The sequence below is a fragment of the Podarcis vaucheri genome (assembly GCF_965113315.1).
Source record: "Podarcis vaucheri genome assembly, chromosome: 4".
NCBI lineage: Eukaryota > Metazoa > Chordata > Lepidosauria > Squamata > Lacertidae > Podarcis > Podarcis vaucheri.
This window is the reverse complement of record NC_138762.1, coordinates 72,044,362-72,064,096: the sequence shown is the minus strand read 5'-3', so window position 1 is coordinate 72,064,096 and position 19,735 is coordinate 72,044,362. Positions and strand designations below refer to the sequence as shown.

Below are 19,735 nucleotides of genomic sequence, written 5' to 3'. Positions count from 1 at the left end.
TAAGCAGATATTGTCAAACTGCTGAGATGGAGTCTAAGAAAAATTTCCTCTAATCAACTGATGCATACTTCTTCTCACGCTATTTTCTGTGGAAATGTGTTTCTCTTGTGTCAGGGAACTGACATCAGAGGGAAAGGAGGTGATAGGGCTCCCAGAGACTGGGAGAGACTCAACAGCCAAGGCAGGGACCAGCAGGGGGAGCGCGGGGTCTCTGGAGGAGGATCTCAGGGATACTGAGAGAGATGCAGCAGCGCAGGCAGGAAGCAGGGGGGAGAAAGGGGTGAGAGACACGTCCAGTGAAAATAGTGGGGAGGTGTCAGAAGCAATTGCAGGGAGACCCATGCTTCGTCGGAAGCTGTCACGTCGTGAGTCCAGGAGACGTGTTTCCGTTAAGGAACTTCTTTGTTGGAGGCGTTTCCGCAAACAGCCACTGTCGGACTCTAACAGTGACTAGAGCAGACATGTCTGAGGAGCTCTGTCACACACAGAGGTTTGTGGGGCCGCACAAACTCTGAAGGGGCACCATTTTAAGCACAAGCAGCTAATCATCCCCTAATAGCAGTCCGACAGTCTCTGTACGCTGCCTGTGCAGGAGAAAGCATCATGAGCGACCCAGCCGGAGCAGGGGGAGGAGCTGATCCAAGCTTGGAAGAAAGATGCCGAGCATTGGAGGTCCAACTGGCGCTGCAGACGGCGAGGCTCGAGGAGAGGAGGGCTCAAGATGCAGACAAGAAGGGGAGAACCACTCAGTTCCCCAGAAAGGTACCAGGATTGGTGCAGAAGTTTGGGGGGGACCCCAAGGATTACCATGCCTTTAGGACTGAAATGCAATATGCCCTGAATGTCCAGTTTGATGAGTTCCCTGATGAGGAATCTCGAGTTGCTTTTGTAATTGGGCATCTTGAGAAGGGCGCGCGAGACTGGGTTCGACCCCTGATGGCAACGCACAACGATATCCTCAAGGACACTATGAAATTTTTTCGTGCAATGGATATCATGTTTTCCAGCGACGTTGAGGAAGGGGCGGTGCGCAGACAGTTAATGGCTTGCAAGCAGGGAAGCAGATCTGTCCGTGAGTACTGGACTGAATTTACCATGCTGATTCACAGATTGGGGTGGGATTTATCGGCAGCACCCATTCAGATGCTATTTGAAGAAGGTCTTTCTTCAGCTGTGAAAGACGAGCTGGCCAGGAGCCCCAGGGCGGTGTCTATGGATCAGCTGACCAAATCTGCGCTGACCATTGGAGCGCGCCAGGAGGCAAGAGCCTTGGAGAGGCGGGAAGGGAGAGGGGAACGTTGGAAGGAGTTACGCATTCCAGACATTCCTGAGCCAGCTTTCCCGCCGGCAGAGCCGATGGAAATCGGAACAGCCCGCGCGCGCGCAGTTTCAAAGCCCAGTGAGGGGGCGAAGAAGGAGGGAAAGGGAGCCCGGAAATGCTATCTCTGCCAACAGCCAGGCCACTTTGCCAGAGTCTGCCCCCAGAGGAAGGAATGGCAAGGGATGGTGGGAACTGTTGAGGGGGAAGAGCAGGGAGAAACGGAGCAGGTAAAAGCCAACGCCTGGTTGCCATCAGGGCACTGCAGCCAGGCCAAAGAGCAGTGAAAGTGCCCCTTCCCCAAGTGCCAGTACCAGAAGCTCCTCGACCGGCTCTAGTGATTGAAGTGTCGCTAGAGCTGCAAAATGGACACCCCCTAAAAATAAAGGCACTGTTGGACTCAGGCAGCTCCTGCAATTTTATGAGCAAGGAGTTTGCTGCTGAACACCAGATACAGACTATCCCTTTAAGCAACCCCCTGCAGGTGACCACGATCGATGGCAGGGAACTGTTGGGAGGAGGAGTCAGCTTGCAGACCATCCCAATGATAATGAGGGTGGCAAGGCACACAGAACTGATAGCGTTTAATGTGGCCACCTTGGGAGGTGCTCCCATTATTTTGGGAATGAGCTGGCTAGCCCTACATGATCCGCTGGTGGGCTGGCATCAAAGAGTGGTTTCCTTCGGTTCCGCACATTGCTTAGAACACTGCAGGGGGGAAAAGGGGTCAGCAGGGGCCCAAGCCACCCTGGCAGGGACTGAAGTAGTGGAGAAGGGGAAGGTGCCACCACAGTATGCTGATCTCAGCGACGTGTTCAGCGAGAAGGAAGCTGACCAACTACCTCCGCATAGACCCTTTGATTGCCAGATCAATTTACTCCCTGGAGCACAGCTTCCTGTAGGCAAGTTGTATGCCATGTCAGACAGGGAAATGCAGGAGTTGCGAGCGTTCATTGACAAGAACCTGAAGAGGGGCTTCATCAGAGAGTCCAAGGCAGCGGGGGGTAGCCCAGTGTTTTTTGTGGACAAAAAAAACACGGACAAGCCGAGGCTGGTATGTGACTTTCGGGCCTTAAATGCAGTGACAGAGCCGGCGGCTTTTCCCATGCCCAGGATTGATGATATTTTGACCAGGGTGCGGAAGGGAAAGATTTTTACAAAGCTGGACCTAAGGGGGGCGTACAACCTGATACGTATAAGGAAAGGGGATGAATGGAAGACCACCATGTTCACCCCTTTGGGGGCATTTGAATACTTAGTTATGCCTTTTGGATTACAAACAGGCTCCGCGTGTTTTCAAGCTTTCATGAACCACGTACTGGGGCCTTTGCTCTACAAGAATTGCGTGGCCTTCTTAGATGACGTGTTGGTGTATTCGGAGAATGAGGAGCAACATGTGAGAGACGTCAGAGAAGTGTTGAGCAGGCTGCAAGCCAACCGACTGTGGGTGAAACTGGAGAAGTGTCAGTTTCATACCAAGGAGGTGGAATTCCTGGGGTACCGCTTGTCAGACAAAGGGTTGGCCATGGACCCCGGCAAGGTTCAAGCGGTGCTGGAATGGAAAACACCCAAGACCAAGAAGGATGTGCAGAGGTTCCTAGGGTTTGGAAACTTTTATCGTAAGTTCATCCGCAACTTCGCCCACCTGACGGCGCCCATCACGGACTGTCTCAGCAGCAAAAAGAAGTTTGTTTGGACGGGGGAGGCGGAGCGAGCGTTTGAGGAACTGAAAAGGGCCTTCGCCTCTGGCGAACAACTTCTACATGTGGATTTACAAAAAAAGCTGAGGGTCGAAACAGACGCGTCGGACCGAGCCATAGGGGCGGTGCTTCTTCTGCAGCCGGGGAAGGAGGGGTCGGAGTGGCGACCGTGTGCCTTCTTTTCGCGGAAGCTGAACAAGTCTGAGAGGAACTACACGGTGTACGACCGGGAACTTCTTGCAATTTATGAGGCCTTCCGGAGATGGAGGCACCTACTAATTGGTGCACAACAGAAGGTGCAAGTGTGCACGGACCATAAGAATCTAGAGTATTGGAGAACTGCGCGAGTGCTCAACCAACGGCAGTTGAGATGGGCCCAGGAGTTCTCCAAATTTAACTTTGAGATTTGTTACGTACCAGGCCCGGAGAACGTTAGGGCGGACGCTCTCTCACGCAAACCTGAATATTTGGAGGGAGAGGGTGTACCCGAAGAGACCCATGTCATTCCCGAGGACCGCTGGGTGTGTGGGGCGGCATTGGTGGGGCAAAGGGAACTGGTAGAGGGAACGGGGCAGGATGTATACGCCCAGGACAAACTCAGGAGTCTTAGGAGGGAGGGAGACAAACCCGGGGGTTTTGAGGAGAGAAATGGGGCGTTGTACTACAAGGGAGCGTTATACATACCTGAAGGGGAATTGAGGGAAAAGGTACTCAAGCAACTGCACGATAACCCCACAGCAGGGCATTTTGGGCAACACAAAACCATGTGGCTGGTTACCAGGGAATTCTGGTGGCCCAAGGTCAGGGAAGATGTGCGTGAATATGTGAGAGGGTGTGACCGTTGCCAACGAGCCAAGGGGGAGAGGCGGGCACCGGCAGGTTTATTAGAACCACTACCCACGCCGGAAAGACCGTGGGAGGCAGTGGCAATAGATTTTATGACGGATTTGCCCAGGTCCAAAGGGAAAACAGCCATTATGGTGGTGGTAGATCTGTTAACCAAGATGGCACACTTTATAGCCTGCTCACATGCGGTCACAGCAGAAGAAACCGCCAAATTGTTTGTGGAAAATGTGTTTAGGTTGCATGGCGCCCCCTTGAGGGTGGTTTCGGACCGAGGGAAACAATTTACTTCCAGGTTCTGGAGGAAGCTCATGAGCTTACTGCATGTAGAGGTTAATTTCTCTACTGCCCGTCATCCAGAGACCAACGGGCAGGCGGAAAGAGCTAATGGTGTCCTCCAGCAATATTTGAGGTGTTATGTTAATGACAGAGAGAATGATTGGGTGGAGAAGCTGGCGTTGGCAGAATTTGCTTACAACAATGCAGAGAACGTGTCCACGGGAATGAGCCCTTTTTTGGCCAATCACGGGTGTCATCCCCGAGCCTTCCCAGGGGGGGAGGGGGAGAACTGGAGCGTTCCAGCAGCAGAACAGTTCGTTGAAGAAATGGAAGCGATCCATCGCCAACTCCAACTTAATTTAAACCGGGCGAAGGAGGAATATAAGAGGCAGGCAGACAAAACCAGAAGGGAAGGGGAAAGCCTTAGGGTGGGAGACCAGGTGTGGCTGTCCACCCAAGGGTTACCATTTAAAGGAGGTTGTAAGAAGTTAAGACCCAAAAGACTGGGCCCATTTGAAGTCACGCAACAGGTCAACCCAGTGGCTTTCAGACTCCGGTTACCGAACCACATGAAGTTGCACCCAGTGTTCCACAGATCGTTGCTGTCACCGTATATAGGGGACAGAGAGGGGAGGGTCAATAGGGGACCAGCGATGGAGGAAAAAGAACACAGCTACCATGCAGCGGAGATCCTAGATTCCAGGTGGAAAGGAGAGCAAGTAGAGTATTTGGTAATGTGGGAAGGGGAACCGGAGTCGGAAAACACCTGGGTCAGAGCAGAGGATGTAGATGACGAGGTTCTAATTGAAACTTTTCATCAGAGATTCCCTCGAAAACCCCAGCCAGTGGCGAGGTTCCGGAGGGAATACTTCGCCACCACAGACGAAGAAGAGGAGTTGGAGGGGTTCTCTGATTCCGAGGTGGAGGAGGATTCAGCGAGTCGGAACAAAGACCGATGGAGGGAGATGTTCGAGACGTCGGAAGATGAAGAGGATTCGTTTCGGGGTTTCAGCTCCTCACCGCCCAGAGGAGAGGGAGGGGGCGGGGGGGAAGGGGGCCCTGGAGGGGAGGTGGATGTCAGGGAACTGACATCAGAGGGAAAGGAGGTGATAGGGCTCCCAGAGACTGGGAGAGACTCAACAGCCAAGGCAGGGACCAGCAGGGGGAGCGCGGGGTCTCTGGAGGAGGATCTCAGGGATACTGAGAGAGATGCAGCAGCGCAGGCAGGAAGCAGGGGGGAGAAAGGGGTGAGAGACACGTCCAGTGAAAATAGTGGGGAGGTGTCAGAAGCAATTGCAGGGAGACCCATGCTTCGTCGGAAGCTGTCACGTCGTGAGTCCAGGAGACGTGTTTCCGTTAAGGAACTTCTTTGTTGGAGGCGTTTCCGCAAACAGCCACTGTCGGACTCTAACAGTGACTAGAGCAGACATGTCTGAGGAGCTCTGTCACACACAGAGGTTTGTGGGGCCGCACAAACTCTGAAGGGGCACCATTTTAAGCACAAGCAGCTAATCATCCCCTAATATCTTGACAAGCATGAAAAGCCGTCATATGATAGTTTATTGACTTTGCTCTGTGTTATCAGAGGCATTGCAATTGTTCAGCCTTGAGGAAGACTTATTTATATCCTGATGCATTCTGGTCTTGTTTGACTGCTGGTCATCTTCCCTCTGTTTCAGGAAAGTAGCCTACCTAAAAATAATTAAATTGTAGTTTAATTATGTGGGTGCCAGTTATATTAAAAAAATTAGCAGACCTCAAATAAATGTATTTTTTTCCTCCACACTAATGCTGTTTATTACCATCTTCAACTTCAAACAAGCAAATGAAAGGCATTTTCCTGCTTTCCATTTGCTGATCTTTGGATGCTCAATATACAGTGGTGCCTTGGGTTAAGTACTTAATTTGTCCCTGAGGTCCGTTCTTAACCTGAAACTCTTCTTAACCTCAAGCACCACTTTAGCTAATGGGGCCTCCTACTGTCACTGCGCCACCAGAGCACGATTTCTGTTCTCATCCTGAAGCAAAGTTCTTAACCCGAGGTAATATTTCTGGGTTAGCGGAGTCTGTAACCTGAAGCGTATGTTATCCTGAGGTACCACAGTAATGTGTGAATACTATTAATGAGTGACGAGAGAAGTGGATAGGATAGACCCAGAAAATTTTGCTGACATCACATAGGTTAGAGCAAGCCTGGTTTTGTTTTTTCTTTCCTGAAAGTCTGCCTAAGTCTTGCCTGGGAGTAGGCCCCATTGAACTGAACAGGACTTATTTCTGAGTAATGTGGCTAGGATTGTGTAGTCAGTTTTGCACCTATTCATTTAATGCGGTGCTCAATGAAGTAGTTCCATTTGTACAAGGGTTTTCATTTGTGCAATAGAGCTTCCCCTCCCTTTCTTCTCTCTGTGAAGCCCTGCACCCTCCCCAAATTTTCTCTGGAAAAAGCACAGAACACTTTTAGGGAGCACACAGGGAGACAAGGGTGCCAGCTTGCACCCACAATTGAGGGGGTCGGGGCTGTATGCATGCTGTACATGCTGACATAACTCGTGCACACTGCATGGCATCCTGACATGTCGTGTGCACAACCACCGTGAAATTTTATGGGGGCGCTGGTCCCCTTCTTGAAAATTGGGAGGTATGGTCCCCCGCCCCACTAGATGGCTCCTTCAGTACTCTTTAGCACATCAATAAGTCCTTACACTAATGGAACTACTTTACTGTATGTTGTATGTGCAAATTTGTGTCATGGGCCTTCAGCCCCAAGTCTTCGACTTAACATGCTGGTTTAAGACTCTTATGGAACAACCTACTGAAAGCCAGCGATGCCCTGATGCACCTGATCCCATTTTCAAAACTGAGACGTTTTTCTATTTCTTTTTTGCAGACTGCAATGGCACACTAGGAAGGAAGTCTATGTGTTAAAATAGTTTGATTCTTCATTTACGATTGCAGATTTCATTAAATAATGGCATTGAACAATTCCAGTATCTAATGAAGCCTCACTCTTAACAGGAATTTACCAGAACAAAGGGATTATTAATTGCTGAAAGATTAATTCAATCCTTGCAATGATCTTCTGACACAATGAGATTATATACCAGCTGGGAGACGTACAGAGAGCAGCCTTCCTTTTAATGACCAGCCTTATAACAGTTCATCAAATTTACAGATTACAATTCTGACAGCTCTTTGTGTCTGACAGCGTATTATATTGGTCATTCCACTAAAGTAGCATCCAGCTAATGCATTTTACTTTTCTATAATGACGAGAAAGGCATCTATTAATGCTCTGTTGCTGTTGTCAAGCATCACAGCAGCATTTCACAGTCACATAATGCAGTGGAGCATTATGACATTGCTGTGGAGCTGAAGTTTATTTCCCCCTCACACTCCTTGTCCAGGTCTTACTCTGTTTTGCTGCAGCTTCTTCCTAAACCACTTTCTCTGGGCTTTTAGCATGCTTCTTACCTTCCCTCTTGAATCCCTTATGAAGCTTTATAGATTGTTTGCTGCTTCCTTTGACTCCACTTACGGGCATGCTCAACCTGCTTTAGAACTGTCTGGATTTTGAAGACAGTTCGAACTCTGGAGAAGAGAAAACTCAGAATAACACTGCTTGTCCAACACAACAGTAATTTTCAATGCATTGCCATATCTTTGTCATTGACCATCTAGATGTTTTAAGGGTCTATAGCAAGTACTGTACAAACGACAGGTTGAGAAGCAGCATGAATTGCCATTCAGTGAAGGATTCTCCAGCACCCACAAACCCCACTCATACCTTTTGAGTTGCCATAAAGGGGTCTGAGCCTTCAGAATCGGCTCCTTGAAAAGGAACAGGCTTGCTTGGCACAGGAAGATAAGAACAGGATAAAGGGGTGGCCTTTTATTTGTAGATAGGCTGTTTCCGGACCTAATTACAGTGGGAGAATGTTTCTAGTGGAGGGTTTAATGGGGGACATTAACCCTTCCCTTCCCAGATGTGACCCCCCAACTCCAAAATTCCCCCACACTTCAGTTAGGCTTGCAAAAACCTTCCTATATGGCTTCCCCCCACCACACACCCCAAGACTAAAATCTGCACAGGGGCAGAAAAAGAAGCTGGTGCTGTGTAGCTGGTTGGAGAGGCACCAGTACTGCATCAGCCCCAACACACTATCAGTTCCCCACCCCTTCCTTAAAATGGCTGTTATTGTCAAAGCTGACCTTACTGGCAGTCCTGTTTTAGGATTTAGGATTTAGGGTCCACCTTCCCCTTCAACTTATTTTACCGCTTCTATCAAAATTTATACCCCTTCAATATTATTTGGAATCCTCCCCTGAAATTCTTCGAAAATACCTCCTGGAAGATTCCTCAAGCTCAATATCATATGAGGTGGCTAAATTTTGCACTTTAGTAATTAGGAAGCGTAAATCTCTTCTGTTGAATGGCACACTGCGAAGTTCCCTTGTGTAACCTTTTTTCTTTTCTGAGGTTGTTGCTGATTTCTTGTTGTCTGATCTTGTGTTTAGTGTCACTGGCTTTGGCTGCAATAAAACTTGAAACTTGGTCCACCTTCCCCACTTAACCATCTAATAAGTGAGCATTGTTTTTGAAGTTTACAATCCCAATCATTTATTTGGCGCTGCATTGCATGTGAGGGTCACTGTTTCTGGACCACTGTCTGCTTCACCTTAGTACCAACTTCTTAGTGTCTGCATGGGCAGGAATACAAAAATCACCCAGTTTTCCTTCTTAGCATAGTTTTAAAGGCACAAAGCAGCACCTAAAATACACTTTTCTCCATAGACATTTATTTCCTCTGCCTCCTGTTATTCTGAAAGTCTCTTGAACAAAGAAAGAAGATGAATTAATACGTGGGAAATAGTCTATCTCGATGGCCTGGTATGCTTTTTCAGAATAGTAGGGCAGAAGAGAATGCTGCTTACATTTGTTCCAGCAAGGCAACAACTGAAACCTTGCTAATGCCCCTTAGGATTTTAAAAGTGTGATTTATTGTCTGCACAGGCAATTCAGTCTCAGAGATCCTCTGCATTTTCAGAAATCCGAGCTGCACCCAGGGCTTTTGTTCCCTCATCTCCTGTAGCCCTCTCACCCACAAGACCTTGATTATTGAGTGTAAGTGCAGAGCGAGTCAACGAGAAATTTCCAAGCTCTGTCAGCTTGTCACTGAATAACTTTCCCATAGCTTATATTGAGAGCAATGATGTATGATAGAAAAATGTCTCATGTGGAATTAACTCTTGAAATACATTCACTGCCAGTATTCGGAGCTCACGTTTTCATTTGATTAAAAAAGAAGAAGGCAGTTTGCAAGTCTAATGTTAAAACCAGCTCCAGCTTAATCCACTTCATCTGTTGGGAAAGGTGGAGACGTAGTGTTGTGATGTTCCCAGTTGTATAAATAGTTGAAGGAACAGCTTAAACAATGCATTTGTTTTGATTTCTGATATAAATATACAAAATATAAAAATCCATCTAAAATGCCTCAAGTACAACAAAAACATATTAAAATAACAATAGATTAACTGGAAAGTCAAAACCATATTCACCTGATACTAAAAAGATAGTAATGTTGATGCCCAGGCACACTTCTTTGGGGAGGAAGTTTCATAAATGGAATGCAGCCATTCTCTTTCTAGTCACCATCTAGATCCTCTCAAGTGGTCGGAGCACCTGAAGGAAACTCCCAATTTCCTATTTGCTTTTCTCTCCCATTTTGTGTGTTGCATAGTGAATCATAATTTTTGAACAAAACCATTTAGGAAAAAAGAATCCATTATCTGTGGTGCTAGATTCCTGTCTGTATAATTTACACAAGTAACCTTACTCTTTGGAGATCTTGAAACACAAAAACAGTTACTTGGGGAGATTGGAGAAGCTGTGATTAAAATGTGATATTCATAAATATGAATAGTAGCTTGTTCAGACCAAATGCCTGTCTAGTTCAGTATCCTGTTCTCACAGGTTGTGAAGGTGAAAACACACAAAGAGGTTTGAAGGGGAGGTTGAAGGGATAGTCCACACAGCTTGCTTTCATGTGTCAAACTTAAAATCTGCCAAACACACATCCCTTGAGTATTTTCAAGAACTGGTGATAACCAAATCATAGCTTCACATTGAAAATCATTGTTTGTTTGTGTGAAAGATGCACACACCAGAGAATTTTATAAATGGTTACTGTGTGTGTTCTTTCATTTCTGATAATTCACATTTCTGAATATAACTTTGTGACATATCTTCTATGGTTATTTCTCTTTCCCCTTCCTCCATTCTTACAGGTAAATCTATCTGGAAAGCATTTTTTTTCACTCCAAATTTCAGTCCAGAAGATTCCAATGGCTGCCATGATGATCATGTTTGTTTTTGCTATGGAAAATCAGTCACGTACCATGACCCACCATTGCTTTTTGATCTTTCCAAGGACCCAGAAGAAAAAAACCCACTGACACCAGAAACTGAGAGTCATTTCCATGAAATCATTCAAGTCATTCAACAGGCAGTGAGCAACCACAACAAGTCACTGGTCGTGGTTCCGAACCAGCTTTCCCTGGAAAATATGTTGTGGAAGCCCTGGCTTCAGCCCTGTTGTTCTTCCTTCCTCCAGTTTTGCTATTGTGACCATGAGTCAAAAGAAAACAAGAAATTGCCAGAAGCATGACATCACTAATGTACAATCACACCGATGCTTTAGGGATAAACAAGATGAGGGTGGGCAGCCGATCATACTTTGGCCTAAAAAAATGTAAGGATATGGCCTTTCCTGAGCCTCCTCGGTGGTTTTGCTCAAATAGTCAGTGATGTTCAGTGATACTAGTGCTGTGCAAAGATTATTCTCTCAGATTCACAGTTCCATAAACAGGCCGTGCATTTTCAAGGATGCTTGCAGAGGGACTGATGAAAGGGTATATGTTTTCAGAGAAAAGCAGGTTTCTAAGGAATGGAGCAAGCAGCAGCATCATTATTAACACAGTGGGGACACCATCTTTTTTTATCCACAATGCTTTGGTGTCATGTCATGATGTAGCATCATTCCCAACAAGTTCTTATAGGAATATATGGCAGCCTGGCTGACTGGCTGCAGGGCACAGCTGCTTCCACCCTATTAAAATGGCCAAGACATTGGTTGAGGGGAAGTTGCTGGGCAATTAAAGGAAGATGCTGATAAACCCCCTCTTACTCTGAAAATGTATACACTTTTGTTGGGCCCTCAGGGGAAAAAATGCACAATGATGCTTCAAGCTCTAAATCAGGGGTCGATAACCTAAGGCCCAGGGGCCACAGGCAGCCCCTGGGCCAGGGGTTGTTTAACTGGCCCACAAGCCACCCCCAATCTGAGCCGCCTGCTCGGCGAGTCCCCGGCTGTGCTAAATTGGTGCAGTGCGGCGTGGGGACTTTCTTCTGCAGTGCCAGAAATCGTGTCTGTGCAGATGCCGAAAATCGTGGGTGCTGGCACAGAGGGATCTCCACTGGAGTGAACTGGCCCAGGCAAGGTTAACCTTGCCTTTCCGACCCCTGCTCTAAATGATACCATGTTCTGCAAACATATTATAGTTTAGTTTCAGAACACTTGTAGGTTACTAACTTCACAGAGACATTACTTTTATTTTAAGTATCTAGTTGAATACTACCCCACCCCTCAATTTAAGCTAGGTTTGGGACACATCTATATTTCCCCTTCATGTGTTTATAGAAAGTGTGAGGGTGGAGGCCCCTAAATGCTGATATTTGCTAGCTGCACCTCCCGCAGCCACGTGTTCAATGCTAGCAGGACGAGGCCCTACATGTTTGCACTATGTGTGCAAACAGATGTACACATGTAAGAACTCTTCTTACAGTACTGTCAGACATGACCACCAATGTCATTATCATTGTGAGGTTGTGGGCTAGTGCTCACAGCTCCACACAACTGTCATGTCCAACGATTGGGAGGAAGTGTTGTCTTGAGCACCTCTTTTCAGAGCTTACTTTGCGGCACAGCTTTTTCAACACAGCTCATCCCACATGCTACAGATATACATGGCACATAGCGGTTTACACCCATTATTGTTCTTCAGGGTTTCGGATGACAAAGACATTGACATGTCAGGAACAAAGGGAATGTTCAGACATCACTGCAGTTGCACTACCTAGATGGACATCTTGTGACTGGAAGATTGGGCAAGTATATAACAGCATCAGAGCAGCCTGCTGAATTAGGCCCATGGCCCATTTAGTCCAGTATCCTGTTTTCACCGTAGGCAACCAGATGCCTTTGGGAAGCAGGACCTGTGTGCAACAGCATTCTCCCCACAGCCCCCTTTAAGGACCATCAACTGCAATGGGCATGCTATTATCAAGCATTAGGTTCAAAGGGTCAATGCGACTGTCTTTGTGGTGGCCGAATTACTTGAAGGGATGTTCATAGATGAGTCACCCAGATTCCTATTCCCTTGTTACCATATCCCTTCTACTAACTTCTGTGTCACGCCACCCAATGGCATCTTATATAAAGACAAGGGCTTGCCAAAAAACATTTTTTACCTGAGGCAATGGACAAGATGCTTTGTCTCCCTAATTCCTGATTACACAGGCAGCAGAATTTTATTTCCACAGTGGTGAAAGCGGAGAGCATCCTTCACTGAACTTGAAGGTAACAGGACAGTTTAGGGTGAGCAGAGCAGGCTGTGTGGCACACATAGACCCACCAGCCAGGATTTGCCCCCGAAGGTGGCCACCTCATTCTACCTAATTTTAGGGTTGGCTTTGTAACTTGAAAATGAACATACATACTTCCTTCACAGTTTGAAAACAAAATAGGGGAAAGCATCAACTTATGACTAGGATGAATAATATCTCATTAGATGATTGGCGCTGTTGGAGAATGGCTGATAATATTAATTATTCACAATCATCTCTGAACAGCGTTATAATAATACTGAAGCACTTTATGTTACAACACGAGGCTTTTTAATTATTTTGTAGTGCAGAGTGCCAAAACGCATAGCTATTTGTAAATCTCTTACCTAACTAATGTAAATTATTCAGACTATTGGGTCCTATTCAGTGGCTTTTGGGAATGAAATTCTCAGGGCATGGACAGTGCCTACTCAGAAGTAAGTGCTATGGAGTTCAGTGGAACTTGCTCCCAAATAAGTGCACCTAGGAATTCAGCCTGAGGGAAAGGCAAAATTAATAAGCACTTATTTTTTAAAAGTCTAAACGTAAAACTGCTCATTTTGTTGAAATTAAATAATGGCCATATCATAATAATTTGACAGATGCTGTGATTATGAAGCCTCTCTTAATAGTTTACAGAGAAATATCATGGTAGACAAACAGGTTGCTATTGGATGAGTTCTTATCCAAGATAAAGGATGGGAGAGGATAGGAGAAAAGGAAGTAATAGCTGAGAAAGTGGTTGCAAAAGAGAGCAGAAAGGCCTAAGAAAGTGAGACTGGTAAGGGGTTTGATGCAGGTGAGTGGCTCATCCAAGTTGAGCAGAGTCATTGCTGCTCCTTCATAGCCTAAACCTTTGCTGAGATCTGTATTTAATAAACCATGGGCCTAGTTCATCCTCACATACTTGTGTCTTGTGCCTGCTCTGGCTACAAATCTGTGCCTTTGGGCTTCCAGTAAACAGTGTTATGTACAGAGGCCAATTTGCTCATCAAAAACCCAGTGCATTTTTGCCCTTGTGTAGTATCCCTTAACCCAGTGGTTTTCAAGCTTTTTTTCTCTGTGCCACACTTCCAGAAGAAAAATTTTCTCGCACTACACCAACTTTTTTTATTGATAAGAAATTGGAAAACAAAAAGAATCAACTCCTAGCAGTGCTTGATTTATAACACAGAACACAACTACTTTATAGTTTTCTCATGGGACATCCATAAAAAAATAGAAAGCAATGCAGCTACATGAGAACATGAATCATTCCCAAAATATAAATGAGTCTCTTACATACCTTAAGTATGTATACATGCTCGAAGAGCTGACTTTTGCTGTGTAATCTCATGTATATTTGGTCTTATTTGAGACAAACGAATTCTCATTTCTTCAACACAAAGAAGCCTTTCTCTTTTCTGATCTTGCATGTTTGTCAGTGTTGAAAATCCCTGTTCAAAACAATATGGAGAATTGTAGAAAAATAGCCAATGCTATTAAAGAGATGCATGGATACTGCCCCCCCCCACCATACCATACCAGTAAAGTAGGTAAAAGTAAAGGACCCCTGGATGGTTAAGTCCAGTCAAAGGTGACTGCCAAGGGCAGCACTTATTTCTGCTTTCAGGCTGAGGGAGCCGATGTTTGTCCATAGACAGCTTTCTGGGTCATGTGGCCAGCATGACTAAACTGCCTGAGGCACAATGGAACACCGTGACGGAAACCAGAGCACTTGGAAATGCCAGTTACCTTCCGGCTACAGCGGTACCTAGTTATCTACTTGCACTGGTTTTCTTTCAAACTGCTAGGTTGGGACAGAGCAACGGGAGCTAACCCTGTTGTGTGGATTTGAACTGCCGACCTTCTAATCAGGAAGCCCAAGAGGCCCAGTGGTTTAGACCACAGCGCCACCTGTGTATCATACTATACTATACTATACTATACTATACTATACTATACTATACTATACGCAGGGGTGTCAAACTCAAATTCATCGGGGGGCCACATCAGCAGTTTGGTCACCCTCAAAGGGCCAGTTGTATCTGTAGGACTTTATCAAAGTTATTTTTCCTTAGGCACTGGTGTGTGTTGTCTTGAACCTATACACTATTTAATATACCTAATCCAGCACGATTTTAAATAAGAATAGAAGAAGAAATAATAATGATTTTTTAAAAAGATGACGAGATGGGCTTCCAGGCAGACTGGAGCTCCAACGAGGAGGAGACAGGAGCCTGTCCCAACAGAGCAGAGCAGAAGCAAATCTTGCCTCCCCCTGCCTTGCCGCCGCACTCAGGAGTCAGAGGATACGGAGCTGCAGTTTGGACAGCAGCAGTTTCTTCCTTGCAAGGGAGCCCCAGCGGCACTGCGGGCGCGGGTGGCCAGGATGTCCTGCTGGGGCCCCGAGCTGCTGCAGTTGCTCCTGGGGAGGGGGCTATCCACCAAGTCCTCCGGCGCGGAGAAAGCCGATGTGTTGGCGTGGGGAGGGGGGCGGTGTTTCGTAGCCAGGCTCCCGCAGCCAAGTTGCTGGCAGGCTCCCACTTTGCTCCAGCTGCCCAGATGCTGGCGCGGTCCTCTTCGGGGTGGGAGGCACCCCTGCTTTGCGGTGTGGCACACCGCCCGCTCGCCCGGCTCCCTCCACCCCACTCTGCGCAGCTGAACCGGCAGCAGCTTCGCCTCTCCCAGCCCAGCCAGGGCACGCCGCCTGCGGCAAGACCTGCGCCGGGTCCCCACTCTCCACTTGCCTCCGCCGTTCCCTTCCCTGCCTGCTGGCCCCGCCCACCAGGGCGACCCCAGCCAGCCCCTGGCCCCGCCGCCCGCGCCCCCGGCCATCTTCTCACCAGCTGCAGCACCGCAGTGGCCTCTTCTTGCGGCCCGAGCGAGCGGCGTCCCAAGCGTGGCTCTCGCTCCCTGCCCTCACTGCCAGCCTCTGCAGCTCCCTCAGGCTCCAAAAGTTGCCGCGCGCGCGACCTGCCCCCTCGAGCAGCCGCGCCTGGGAGGCTCCGAGGGGCTGAGGCAGCCGGCTCCAAGCTCGGCCTCGCGGGCCCGCCTCCTCCACAGCGAGCCCCGGACTGGACCGAGCGAGCAGAAAGCCTCTTTGCCCGGCCCGCGAGGCAGGCGAAAGTTGAGGGACCGGCCGATAGGCAGGGCCGACGGGGTGTGTCGATTGGAGCCCTGTCTGCAAGCAGGCAGGGAAGGCTTCCTCGCCCTTGACGCCACGGGCCACATGACGAGGTCTGGCGGGCCGGATTCGGCCCGCGGGCCTTGTGTTTGACACCCGTGCTATACTGGAATGTTTAAATGTTTGTTTGATTGTCCTTAAATCATACCACCATACTTGTCATCTTCTCCCACCACATCAGTGTGGTGTGTCACACTTTTGAGAACCACTGCCTTAACCTAAACCAAAGCTTTCCAAACTGTGTGTCATAACATGTTAGTGTGTCAGCTACAGGGTGTAGGTGTGTTGTACAAATACTCCCCGCGCTCCTCCTGGTGCTGGAAACGGGTTTGTTTAACCTCTGGTTTGCTAGGAAAACTGAATTACTGTGTCGCGAAATTATGCATGTCTAAAAAGTGTGGCACCAACATAAAAAGTTTGGAAAGCTCTGATCTAAACCCTTGTTGTTCCAGATGCATACCAAGCAGGTATGTATAATATCACAAAATAATTCTGGGATAACCAATGCAGTCTTTTTACATATTGCTACTGAAACATAGGTGACGACCATTCAGCTTGCTTGAGTGCTTTATTTAATCACAGGATCCATTGACTACATGCAGCCTTGATGTTTGTTTTCTCTTCTTGCCAGAATTGTAAGTGCTTTCCTGCTGTTATATGTCTATAGATGCAGTAGGTGTTTAAAAAAGGCATTGTGCACCTTCTTAGCTTATTGTGCTTACATCCAACAAAAGTAAACAACAACAAAAGCTGTATATCTTTGGAAAACCCACTTGCACTTGTTTAGGCAAAAAACAAACGTTTTGTGGATTCTCCCTGTGGTCTTCCTGACATCCTACATGGAATAGCATTTCTTAAGCATTGTTTTCAAAGGCCTCTGCAGCAACCTGTCCTGAATAGTCTTCCCAGCTCCATGCTAGAGATTCTAAGCCAAGAAGAAAGAAATTCTTGTTATGCTGAGAGAACCATGATAGTGCTGACCTTTAAAGCCCTAAACAGCTTCGGGCCTGTATACCTGAAGGAGCATCTCCACCCCCCATCCTTCAAACACTGAGGTCCAGCTCCGAGGGCCTTCTAGCGGTTCCCTCACTGTGAGAAGTGAGGTTACAGGGAACCAGGCAGAGGGCCTTCTCGCCCACCCTGTGGAATGCCCTCCCATCAGAAGTCAAGGAAATAAACAACTCTCTTACTTTTAGAAGATATCTGAAGGCAGCCCTGGTGTGATGGCCTGGGAATCCGATTCAGAGGCTGAACCGGAGGAATCCCAGCCTGCACAGGAGTCCCCGCTTCCAGGGCCAACTGAACTGGAGCAGGGCCTTGTTTCTGAAGCGCCTGCACCTGTGCCGGATCCTCAGGAGCAGACACCAGATGAATCCACTCTGGCTCTGGAGGTGGTTGAGGACCCATTGCCTGCAGGTGCGCCTCTCCCAGCCCTGTCAGGGGAAGGTGAGCCTTCCCCTGGGTCCAGTAACCCTCCAGCCTCTCCTGAGCTGCAGAGGCTCAGGGCAGAGAGGCGGAGGGAACTGGTTTCTCCCAGGAGGAGTGCTTGCCTTAAGGCCAGGAGAGGCAGGTCTCCTGGGGGCCGGGACCGCCCCTGACCTCAGAGAAGATAAAGGCCAGTCAGCCAGGTCCCAGGTTGCGGGAGCAACGTCGTTGAAGAGCTGTTTCGGCCAGTACCCAGACCTGTACCTCCAGAGTTCCCATCCTTGCCTGGCTCCTCACTTCGGACCCCACTCTGCCCTTGGAGGACAGACTACAGACCCTCGACCCAGGACCCTGACCTCGCCTCCCGGTAACCTCCCCCCCCCCAGACTAGCACACCTGTTTAGGGAAGTTTTTAATGTTTAATGCTATATCATGTTTTTAATATTTGGCTGGGCGCCACCCAGAGTGGCTGGGGAAACCCAGCCAAATGGGTGGGGTAATAATAATAATAATAATATAGGCTGAGGGGTCCTGCTTCTTCTAAAGGGTTATCATGGTCATGGGAATTTGGATGAAGTTGTTGCTTTTTTCTGTAGAGGACTGCAACCACTTCTACAATGAGCTTATGCAGCCAACCAAGTGACATTTCTTTTTCCACATAGAACTTTGAAAGCAAATAAATAATGGGTGAGAACCAAACTTAGCCATACAGCAGGGCCATTGAAATCAATTGATTTAAGCTATTCCAAGTAGGACTTAGTTAGATATCACTCAAGTGACTAAATAATATTCTTCAGAAACCTCAATTTCTTCTTCATTGCTATTATAAATACTTTTTTTTCTCACCTTGTGAAATGCAAACTTATAAAATAAATTTAATTGCCATTTTATTGGAATGATTTTTCTCCCATACACTCAAATAATTCAAAACCTTCCATGTCTAATGCCCTCCCTTGCGCCGACATACCAATATAATACAAGTATTACGAAGAACTAGACAATAAAGCAAATGCAAAACACAATATCAATATTTTAAAGAGCAAGTGGTGTGGATTTGTGCTGTGGTGACATTCAACATGGAAAGATGAAGGGAAGAAATAAATTAAATATTAATTAGTCAAAAAGAATAACGATAACGGTTTCATGCTTCGCCACTGTTGAATAAATCCAAATTTTTAAAAGGATGTGTATGTTTGCATATGTGTTGCCTGGTTTGATATGAATAAAATGATTATTCTAAGGGTTTTTGATATGCAAATGTTTATGTCTTCAGCAGTTCCTTTTCATTTTTAGAAAAGGAAGAATTGTAGTGGAGGCTAAGAAAATGAACACAATCTATTGCTACTTGGCAAGAGTCTGCAAGAGTCGATCTTAGATAACATGTTGGGAACATTTGATAAATGCCCTTGTCCATGTTAAGTGTTTAAGCTCCGGAGAGATGGTTAGGAATAGGAAATCCAGGCCATAGCACCCCTCTGTCAGCTACATATGAAAAGTGCAGCAATTCATTGTCATCTCATCATTCACTGGGCTTTTAAGAGACATATTACTTTGCCGAAGGACCATCTCGGTGTTCCAGCCGTCTTCATTCTGATGATTGCTAAAAATGAATGGTGATCCTTTCTGAGGCGCTGAGATTTATGCAGCTGAACGGCAACCCTCTTTGATTATCTTTCAATGAGATGCTGTCATGAGCAGGCGTCCCTGGAAGCTAGATGGCATCCTGCCCTCTCTGGAAATTCATGACAATGACAAAAGTGTTTTCCCAAAGACCAAACAACTGCTTTCATGTGAACTGTGCAAGCAGTGAATTATATTTCGTTCCCCCCACTTCACTGTTTAAATCAACAATTGCTGGAATATACAAGGGTTCTATACCATAGATAGATAGATAGATAGATAGATAGATAGATAGATAGATATCCTGGATAGTTCTTTTACTTCCAGGCGCAAAACCTCAATGTATCAACAAACAAATTATATTGAAAAAAGCAACTTCAGTTGACTGTTCATCTTCATAAGAAATAATATGAAGAAATATGCATAATTTGTTAAAGTGTTCCCCCACAAATACCATTGCATGAGGGGAACAGTGGAAATACACTCATCGGGCCTTCACTATATAAAATTGGAACAGTAATAGTACGGTATTTGATATCCTAATGAATGAAAACATAACACAAGTTGGCTTAGCCTTTCCTTCTCCAGTTTTGTTTTCTGGCTGTATCCGTTCTTATCAGTTTCCTGTGAAATAATTTGGACTAAGCTGATTGAACATCCATACCTTAAATTTTATAGTCAGACTCTTAAATGCTGGGTGACCTTGGGCCAGTCACACTTCT

At 46.8% G+C, this 19,735-nt stretch overlaps 1 protein-coding gene and 1 long non-coding RNA gene across 5 annotated transcripts in view; one reads left to right on the top strand and one right to left on the bottom strand.

Moving 5' to 3' along the window:
- Nucleotides 1-11,484, top strand: part of STS (steroid sulfatase) — a 102,039-nt gene extending 90,555 nt beyond the window's left edge. For all 4 annotated transcript variants that reach the window (XM_082220103.1, XM_082220102.1, XM_082220105.1 and 1 more), the window contains one exon: nucleotides 10,426-11,484. In XM_082220103.1, coding sequence (XP_082076229.1) covers nucleotides 10,426-10,805 — 380 coding nt within the window. In that variant the 3' untranslated portion in view covers nucleotides 10,806-11,484. The remainder of the gene's footprint in view (nucleotides 1-10,425) is intronic.
- A 113-nt stretch (nucleotides 11,485-11,597) lies between these two features.
- Nucleotides 11,598-18,622, bottom strand: LOC309530926. Its single transcript, XR_014218957.1, has 3 exons — nucleotides 16,065-18,622; nucleotides 11,644-14,750; nucleotides 11,598-11,608 (listed from the first exon to the last, which is right to left on the bottom strand). It is a non-coding gene; the product is annotated as an uncharacterized lncRNA (long non-coding RNA).
- Nucleotides 18,623-19,735: the final 1,113 nt, after the last annotated feature.